The 10,673-nt window shown below is 36.9% G+C and overlaps 1 protein-coding gene across 2 annotated transcripts in view; it reads left to right on the forward strand.

Moving 5' to 3' along the window:
- The window catches only part of OLA1 (Obg-like ATPase 1), a 98,466-nt gene that overhangs the window by 36,389 nt on the left and 51,404 nt on the right, over positions 1-10,673 (forward strand). For both annotated transcript variants that reach the window (XM_017735678.1, XM_017735679.1), the window contains one exon: positions 10,168-10,343. In XM_017735678.1, the coding sequence (XP_017591167.1) occupies positions 10,168-10,343 (176 nt within the window). The remainder of the gene's footprint in view (positions 1-10,167; positions 10,344-10,673) is intronic.

The following is a 10,673-nucleotide window of genomic DNA, read 5'->3' on the forward strand; positions in this document are numbered from 1 at the left end:
GCTCATTCTCTGTTCATTATTTTGCAAAGACCAATAACCTTCCAGGTTGTTGAAGGATGTGGGGCAGGGAGATGTGCTGTCTCTGCACAGGAGTCAGAGTGGGCTCAGCAGAGTTTAGTGGCTTGGACTTTGGTGTAGCATTAGGAGTTGAGAGTGCTTCAGTAGGAGTACAGTCATGGTAATGGCTAAGTAGTTCTATTCCAGACCCAGTAAAAACTTCAGAGCTCAACTTGGGTTTTTATATTTCTGCATCTTTGACATAATCAGTCTGAGACCCAGCTAAATAGTTAATGAATAATTAAAATATCTCCTATATATCTGGTCATTCAAAGCCAGGTAGAACTGCCCTATGGGTATCTGCTAATGGCTGCTAGTTGCTATTCATGATCTCTGTGGATATATTGTCTTAAAAACATAGTTATTGCTAGCAATTACATTTTGTTGTAGCGACCCTCAGAGATGCCAGTTAAGACTGACACCATAGAGCTTGACACTGAGTATTCCTAAAGAGAAGACCAGGATGACTGAGCTTCAGAAAAAAGGGGTAAAACGCAGCACAGAGATACGGTGTTTCTGGAAGTAGTATGAATGCACACTTACACATATAGGTGTATTTCTACTTTCCAAGTGGTTTCTGCTTAGGAGCCATGTTTTTGTACAGTGTAGGTGCCATCAGATTGCAAAGACATGAGTTTCAGTCTACTTTTAAGTAGGAAAATTGGATATATGGTACACAGAGGCATGTTAGAAGTTATCCACTGGTGGTTTTGTGACCAGACCTTCCTGTGTGCCATATCTTTTATGCAGGCAGTGCTGCTGCGGAACACTCGCTGGGGAGGGTGGAGAATCCCCCTTGCTCCTGTTTGCTTCTCTTTTCATGACTTAAATTCACAAAGGAAGGTTTTCAGTCATTAGAACAGAAAGTAACATAAAATAGAACGTGACTGAGCTCAGGGTGACAAGAGCACTTGTCTCTGAAGCAAGCATTTGCATTCTTCAGCCTTTGAGGCTTTTGACCAGGCTAAGTTCCTAATTTACCCCTTCTTCCAATTAACGCAGTTGTAGTTTGTAAAAATCTGAACAGAGAGCTATTTTTCTTAGGGAATTTTAAAGAATTTATTTGGCATGCCAGCCATCTCAAAAAGTTTTACATCGAGTGCTGCCCTTCCCAAGGTGTCTTCTGATAGCGAATCTGTGTGAATTACTTGGGTAACATGTATTGCAGGAAAGGAAATTAAAGAGTATGTCCCAGTTGTGTCCCAACTATTTGGTGGGCAGTGCAGTGATAGTATTTAAAATACATAACTGAGGGCGGTCAGAGCAAGCTTTTGGCAAATGGAGGGACAAAAGGCTCAAAGATTTATTGCTTCAGCTGTCAAGTAATGTCCTTTACCCAGCATGACCAACTTGATAGCAAATCTCAGCAGGTAGAAGGTTCTGTCTGTGGAGTGTTGACTACAGCCCAGTGGTGCCAGGATGAAAGCAGTGGCAAGTAAGCACATTTTACATCAGAAACAAATTGCTAATATTTGTCAGGCACACTCAAGAGTAAGAGCTCTGGAGCAGGATTTTACAGATAAGCTCATTGGAATTACTGTCTTGGTAACAACTTTTCTCTGATAAAACTGCTTCCATCAGGAACTGGATTGTGGTTTCTTCTGCCGACTCTCATGTCCTGAAGTGAATTGCTTTGCCTCAGTGTTTCCCGGAGAGATTATAATTCTCATCTCTGACCTTGTGCAGTACTGCTTGACGAGTACCTTTATGCAAATGTAAATTCTTTGTATGCTTAAGAAGTTGATACTACAGTCATTTAGAATCCTGTATTGCTGCTCCATGCTCTCATTGTGTGTCTGCTGGTGCAGAAATAGACGTGCCCTTTTTTGTCAAATACTCCCAATAGATTTGATATTGAAAGAGCTGCTGTTCAACTGCTATTTCAGACTTTTGGGGAGCGGTGCTTGATTTGCTTTCTCCTGACTGGTGGGGTTTTAGAGCTCAGCAGGGTAAATGTAGCTGCTTATCTTTTATATAGATAGGTAATGAATTAAGTTCTAATACTGCACTACTCAAGAAAGCCCAAAGCAGCTGCTTTTACCATCCTGTGTCTGTATAGCCATGTGGTACACATAAACTGTAACGTTGTGTTCAAAGTCATTAATGCTGCACCTAATATTCTGAGCTGGTTTTTTGTTGCTAAAAATCAGCTAAACTTGAGAATAAAAACAAGTGTTTTAAATGGAAATTAAAACCTTTTCTTATATTTTTATGATGCAGATAAAACAAAATAATTATTGCCACAGTGACTGCTTGCATTTAAAATAAATTTATACATATTATTTTTAAAAAATCTAGTTAACTTTAAAATATGTAAGTTTTCTTGTCATTTAGGGTTCTGTGAAGCTGATCATCAAGAGGGTTGCAAATCACTGGCAGTTTCTATTTTCAGAGTTCCACATCCCAGAGTAATTTGCTTTAATTTCACCCAATTTAACCTATACTTCACACCATCACCATTCAGCTTTAATAGCTATGTTCTATGCATAAGAAAAGCAGATAAATGTCCACAATTAGACTGCGAGTGATTACAACTAGTTAGGGCTTTATGAAGACAAAACTTAAGGGGCTGTAGCACAAAACAAAGCCACAAAAGATGTCTGAAAAAATTCTTTCTTCAGAAGTCAAGGTTTACTACAGTGTTTTATTTAATGTTTTTTGTATTTGATTTTGCTTATGTTGAAGATGTAGGCAGGTGCACCTTCTTCAACTGAAAATTACTTTGCTTAAAGAATATTAGGTTTGTGTTACAGGTGATTAATTTAACTTGAAATTAGCTTACCAAGGGGAAAACATGCTAAACCTACTTTATTTGTTGGTTTTTTGTTGGTACTTTGTTTAAGACGCTGTAAAATGTTGATTCTGATATTATTTTGTCCTTCTAATCATAACTATGCATAGTAAAATGTACTATCATCAAAGTTTAGTACATTCTGTAATGTTAAATATACCTGTACCTCAGTCAGAAATAGCAGTATCTTTTACTGTTTAAATCTTTGGAATACTGATGACAGCATGTCAAGCTAGTCTAAGTATAGATATTATTTACAATTTAGCTTTCTTTTGACACTTCTAGTCTTGTTTTTTCATAGCTCAAAGAAATATCCTCTTTCTAACTCCCCACCCAAGTTACTGTATTTTAGTTCATTTTGTTCTCTCCCCCATTCCCACCAGTAAGTGGCCAGGTAGATATTATTGCTCATTTATTTCAGGGCTTATAACAGGGTGTCTGTGTGTACCGTGATGTGCTCATCTGTGCCGAGCAGCTCTTTTTGATAACAGTCATTGAACGTATGTGGGAGAGGAAGTGCAAGTACCAATTATTCTCTCGGTCTGGTTTGTGGTGGTGTTATTAAACATTCCCTTGTAGTTTATTGACAAAAATGCTGGTCATTACCCTAAATATCAATGAGAGTTTCAGCTTGTGCTGCAGTTCAAATTCTGATCAAATTGTAAATATCCCTCTTAATTACAGCATAACATGTACCAATAGATTGCTTACCTTTTGTAAACGAATGCAAGATGCCAGAATGCTATTATGTCTTGGTAATAGCAAGACTTAATAATAGCAGGTATTAGCCAAATATTTGGTTACATTTTACTTTAAGGGTAAGGATAATTAGAGAAGTAAAGCAACTGGTACATCAAATATAAATTAATTAAGATATTAATTAATTTCCATAATTGCAATTAGGAGCAGAATAAGATAAGTTTAAAAGTAGCATTTTGATTTGGATTTTACCATCTCAGTGGCAGCTTGGAGCAGCTAGAAACAATAAGGTTCAGGCTATAGGCAGCTTCTTCGTTTTTATGTGGAACTAGTTTTATATGCTATATCATAAAACTTTCAGTCCAATCAGCAACTACATTTAAATACTGCAAATTGTGGCAGCAAAACAATAATTCTGCTGATTAGCCCCTTTCCATTTCTTGTAAGTGAACTGTTTATGCTGTTGAGTACCTTTTGAAAAAAGAAAAAGCCAAAACAGCCTTGATTAGTCAAGGAGTAATTGGATGACTTGATTTTAGCAAGAGAATGAATTGGTTGATGATAGCCTGTAACTAAGTGTAGTGGTTCTGTTCAGATGAATACATAACATACAGTCATCAGATGTTGACAGGTATAACATAAGCAATGCAAAAATTTCTGGAGGCTGAGAGGTAAATTTTGTCAAAGGAATTTTGAAGCTGATTTTTGAAAGAAATGGGAAGAAATGTGCATGCCATTAGATGATACCGTTTAAAAGTGACATTTGTTACGGCTGTCCTGTATACATATTTATGTGCTCTTATTTTTGCTTGTCAAGAACAGATCTAGACTGTGTGTCCTGGCTGCCATCAAGACTTTACAAAATTGACAGTTCCTGCACTTTTGTGGGAAAAAAAACAGAGTCAAGTTGTACATCTTCTCCATCCATTTGTTCTGTTTTCTGCATTTTGTTTAAATCCAGTGTCACTTGAAAGAAATGTGCAGAACCAGCTATTGCTGCATTATATCTTTAATGCCACTTTAAAAATTATTTTTGCCCTACCACACTTGGACCCAGACATCCCAGATAAAGTGCCCAGCTGAAGATAAACCCTTCCCCAAAATGGAAAAATATTTGAAGTTCAAACCTAATGGCAACAGAAGAGGGAGCTGGGTGTGGCAGTGATAATTTCTAAGCTCCTCATTTCTAATAATTTCAGTTTAAATCATTATTTTGGGGCTGTTAGATGGCAAAAGTGAATCCTGTTCCTCCTGTATTGTGCTTTACCATTTTCCTATCTAAATACTTACCTTGTTTTAATAGCAGTATCTGGATACTGCTAAAACATTATGGGTATTTAGCACAGCAGATGTTTACTTGCAGTGAGCCTGATGTTTCTAACTCTGTAATATTTGTTCTTTTGCACTAAAGGAAGTGACAAGGTTTTTTAAAGATAGAGTGCAAATCTATCAGTATGTTATGGGAGATTATTTGAAAAAAGGCTTATATTTATAGGATACAATACTTAAAAAATATGGGTTCTGTTCAACTTCCTTTTGACATACTTCTGATAAAATTATAGTTTACCTCTGGTAGGATACATGAGTGAGACCACCAGAGAAGTTATAATAATTTTTTAAATAATGAAATTACTGATTTGGGTTTCTCAGTTGACCTTCCTGTACTGCTGTAGGATTAGCTTAGCTGTTGACAAACAGATGCTTCCTTGGGGAGATTCTTGGGTAATTCTATTTTATGTACGTATTATTTGTCCACAGGGCAGATTAATTCCTTTTTCCTCTTACAGTAGTATGCCACAGTTTGCTGTAGTAGAAAGAGGGCAGTTTTGGAGCACAGGCAGTTTAACTCAAGAAAGCAGTCAAAAGGAAGGTGGTATGGTTTGGGGTAATGTTCAAGGAATGCTGAGTCCTTATGTTTTAAAAGCAAATGCATTGATGAAGACATGGGAGGTACAATGGATTTTCATTTTATTCATTGGGGAAGGTCATTGTCCATAGGTCATACTGTCTTGAGAACACGGTGGTGTGGCTAGTTTTGGAGATGTTAATTGTAAATATACTTTTTAATTAGTATTACTTTAAAATAAATAAAGTAGTTAGATCAGGTTGTTGTTTGTTGAAATTCCAAAATATCGCAACAGGTTTTTTTAAAGACAAATTTTTTAGCACAACTTTGAAAAAATTGATTTCTTAATGAAGACTTTGCATGCTAGAGCACAGAGCTCAGCTTCCAGTAGCCTGGCCGGTGTGAGTGTGCTACAGAGGATGTTGTGTGAACAAGCTGCTAACCTTGTAAACGTCCCTCCTGTTCACAGAAGTTGAGGCCTCATTATGTCAATAAGAAGACAGACATGGTGTGTTTGAGGTTCATCAAATTTAAACACTCCTCATCGCCAGAATGGGCTTTACCTCTGACATATGACAGTGTTTGCTGTCTCTGTTATTTTACAACTATCCCATTCTAGTCCTTTGCTTGCTTCCTCACCTGGATGCCCTGTTAGTATAATTTTGGGGAACCTTTGCTCTCTCGTTTTTCTACCAAGCTCTCTCTCAAGCTATAATCAGCTTGAGATCAAAACAAGACTACCAAATGTCTGTTTCTCCTTCTCCCCCTTATTTTTCTCATGGATTCTGTTGTAATGAGAGAGCAGTATCAGACAAGCCAATCTGAGGATTTCTTTGTCAACGTTTGTTTCTCATTTTTCTTCTTCAGTGTCCATAAACTGGTATTGGGTTTTTTTTCCTGATACCCAAGACAGTTTTACCTGTTCCTTTAGAAAAACAAAGTTCTCATTTGTTTGCTATCATCTTGTATCTCAAGACCCACATCCCATTTTCCCTGCTTCTTCCAATTCAGCACCTTTTAGTTCCATCAGGCTGCTTTTCTACATAGTGCACGGTATCAACTACTTAGGCTAGTGCTACTGAGCATTCATAGCCTGTGTCCGCCTTGTGCATCTTGTTCAATGTACAGCTATTGCACTATCTTTAATTGGACAGTGATGGGATTCTTAGTACCCCATTTCTTGTACTTTAAAATAAACCCTTTGGGTTTTCTGTTTTGCTGCTGTGTATGCTGCAGGGAAGGTGGACCTATCATATCATCTTCCCTAACAAGAGCGATAAAGGCCTTGCTTGACAGGGGGATTTCACACAAAGGCAGAAAGACAAAGTAATAAATAGCAATATACTGTTATTGCTATTATCTATTTGTAGATATTTGTAAGATTTGTAGAATAAGGTCATAGTTCTTATTTTCATCATTGAAAGTTGTAAACAATATGCACGCTTTCTTGTATGTCTTATTTATAAACTCGGTTTTATAACTCCATTTTTTCCTACTACTTTGCATTTTGATATAGGCAGTTTTTAAAATCAGGTACTGGGTAAAACATTTTTCTAGTAGTTTAACTGCTAATTTCTCACAGCTGTACTTTTTCCAAGAGATCTCATCTCTTGCCCAAAGCCTAATTCCTAAGGTTACCACCTGTTCTGACTTGCTATGTCTGCATGCAGCTCTGCAGACCAGAATTGAATTCTCTACTGTGCTCAGTGTACTATGTACCAGACCATCACTACAAAGCAGGCTGGAGGCTGACATAATAAATTCTTCAAGATACATCCCACATGGATATCGAGACAAAGTTGTAACTAAGGCTCTTTCATCATAGTAGTTTCACTCTGCCTTTTCCTTCCCTTCTTCTTAAGTATCCTCCTGCCATGTCTCTAGCTAGGCTGTTGGTCAGAGGATGGTCTGGTTTAGGTTGATGACTGAAGTTGACATTGACAAGCTCTGAACAAGATTCACAAATAAAGCTCAGTGCCTGCTGCCTTGAAGAATCTCTCATTTGTACCGAGATGTGGACATTATTGCCAGTTTGGTCTTTTGTGTATAAAGCTACCACTTTATTTATGAACTGTGTCTGTCTAAATGGGAGTTCCTCTAAATGTAGAGTTGGAAATTTAAACTCAAAATCCATGGCTTTAATGGAATAGATAACTAGTGTTCATTCATTCCATGAGAAGAATCAAGCAACCCAGTGAGGAGAAGGTTAGAATTGTTGCCTCTAGTGGGAAATCATCAGCTCAGTAAGAGGGGCTTTTTACCCAAGCAAGCAACCGCCTGTTGAGAGACACAGGTCTCTTGTCATTGTGTTGCCTGAATGAGCTGCAGGATGGCTGCTGACCCAGGCATGATGGAAGGAGGAGACCTGAAGAAAACTCTGGCAGAACATTGAAGAGTCCATGGGTTAAAGCCTTTAGTGAACTGAGAAGAGAGCAAAGGTGAAGTGTATAGAGTCAACTTTATAAGGGTGGAAATAACATAATTAATTGGGTTTGGATGGAAAAAGAACAATTTTGTGAAAAGGAATGGGAAGATGTGAAGAAATGAAGATAATTGCTGGAGAAGTATTTTGCTATTGTTGAAGAAAATAGAAAAGTATAACTAATATATAAGCTGTTTTGTGTTGTTAGTAATTCACCTTACACTTGCTTTTTCAGAAAAGCCTCATTCTTCCTTAAGACCAAAACCAGCTATTTACTTTACTTTTTATTTTTGTGTTCTAAATGCAAGATCTTCATAGTCATGCAGCTTTTCTCCTGACTTAACAGTGTGGGGATTTTTGTTGTTTTTTAAACCCATGGCCACCAAATGCAGAAGGCTGTGAGAATATATTATTTACATGGTAATGGAGGTTTTTTTTCTTGATACAAGGAAGAAAGATAAACTTTTAGCTGCATAAATATTATGTATCTACATAATATGTTGAGAAGGCTGAGGCAAGTAGACTTTTTGTTGATCTGTGTGGTGACATCTTCCTACTTCTACCCTTTTTATTCAACATTTTCCTTGTAAATTAGAACAGAGCTGTTAAACTGTTTTCTAGTATTTGCTCATCTGAACAGCCTGTATCTCATTCAGTCAGGTGTGCAGGTAAGGATTTAAAGAAGACAAGGGCTGTGGTATCTTCCTTGACTGCCTGGCATTGGTATAGATTAGTGTGGAGTGTTTTCCATTTGACTTTCCACACCTTGCTCTAGCAGCCTGTTCTCCCATCATGGCCAGCATCAGAGTTGGATCTATTGCTTTGCTTGTACCAAGGGAGCTCACTGATCATCTTTGGAGAGAAAAAGTTAATGAGAGAGGAGGGAACTTCTGGTAACCACTGTTTGAAAGCCTATTCATAAGTTTATGTAAAAATGTTTTTGATACTTAACTATGAACAGCATTTTAAATCCGTGTTCCATGTGCATTGATAAGAGCTTTGTTGATAAAACAAATAAGAGCATAAGAGCTTTGTTGCTAAAACCAGGGGTTTCAGTTAGTTAAAGGAAAAGATGAAGTTTAAGATCTGCATGATGACAAAGAACTCCCACAACTTTCTGTATATCAGTTAAGGAATTGTTTGTTGTTCACTCTGTTTCCTATCTTTTTCAGTTCAAGAAATGTCTTGGATTTTTTTCCTGTGTGAGAAATCAGTTGATTTAAATTTTGGTAATGTTCAAATAACATTATTTTCATGGTTGATTTCTCATACATATCTTTAGTATTACAGGCTAGGCATGCGAATACTCTGAAACTTGATCCAGGAAGAAGTAATAAACTCTTTTTAACTGTTAATATTTTTATTTTTAAAACATGAATGCTGCTTATCTGATAATTTCAATCCTAGTTGAATTATGTTGCCAGATTGTCATCAGAAGGGCATGAAGTCAGCACACATGCGTCAGTAATATCTGGTTGTTTTAACCTTATGTTGCCAGTTGGCAATTTGAAATTATGGCTTCAACTGCACTTTAAATATGTGATAATAGCATGTGTTTCTAATAAGGGCCAGCACCATTTTGTTCAGATACTGTGAATGGTTGTCACTCATATATGACAAATGCACCTTCATCTGCTTCTTTGATGGCCCCCTAAAAACCATACCCTCAAATCAGGCCGATGAAATTAGCTGCTGTGTAAATTGTGTGTCTGAGTGGTTCATTATCTAATCACCGTCAGAACCACAGTGATAAAGTAGATTGAAACAGGGACGAGGTCTGCCAGATGATTTCAGGCCTTTTTTTCTAAGCCCTGTTTCCCTTGGAAACACTAAGAGTCGTTCAGAACTTCAGAATTCTTTGTCTAGAACTTCTTCATTTCTTAATGCATAAAACTGGTCAGCCGATGAGGTCTGCCAAGGTGATTTGTAAGGTTTTCTTTCCATGATTCTTGTAATCATTACTGTGTGTATTAAAATGTTCTGTGATGTTCAGTTTAGCTACTATGTTTGCTACTTCTAGGTTAGATATTGTTAAACACACCAGCTATTTTCAGGAAACTGCTCTAGCCTATTCCTTTGTGGGAGAAACTCTTAAATGCTTTAAGTCCTGTCCTGAAATGGCACAGTGCTATGCTTTGTATCTACAGAGAGCGAGCTTTGGATTCTGGAGTTGGTATGTAAATTAATATACTAAACAAGTGTGATATAAAACATTGCACATGACACTTTTGCATGGGTGGTATGACCATGTGACTTTTCAATTTCAAACTTTTTTGACTCATTAGTATGTTCTAAGTATTTATTTCTTGTTTTTTTATCTTAATAGGTAATTTAAGTGTTCTTTTGTTTTAGGAGCATTTGAAGATGATGATATCACTCATGTTGAAGGAAGTGTAGATCCTGTTCGTGACATTGAAATAATACATGAAGAACTTAGACTTAAGGATGAGGAGCTGATCATGCAGAGCATAGATAAGCTTGAAAAAGTAGCTGTAAGAGGAGGAGACAAGAAATTAAAACCTGAATATGTAAGTACATGACCTATAAGTACTCTCGGCATTGAATTGAAATACTTGTATTGTTGGGTTTTCTTACTGATCCCACTCGTAATACAAAACACTACTACTATTTTTATATGTATTTTAAAGTAATTGTTATTAGGAGTTGAAAAAATACTAGAATGACTTGCTGTACTGTCACTGTAAGATTTCATAGATGTAGCTAATTGTAAGTGTTGAAATTTAACTGTTACTTTCTTTCTGACACAGCTTTGTATGAGAATTGCCAATCCTTTGTCAAACTTACATCAATGTCTAGTTGTAATTCAAAGTTCAGCAGTCACTTCTGACTTATTCCTG

This window comes from Corvus brachyrhynchos, unplaced genomic scaffold, assembly GCF_000691975.1.
Source record: "Corvus brachyrhynchos isolate BGI_N302 unplaced genomic scaffold, ASM69197v1 scaffold255, whole genome shotgun sequence".
Lineage (NCBI taxonomy): Eukaryota > Metazoa > Chordata > Aves > Passeriformes > Corvidae > Corvus > Corvus brachyrhynchos.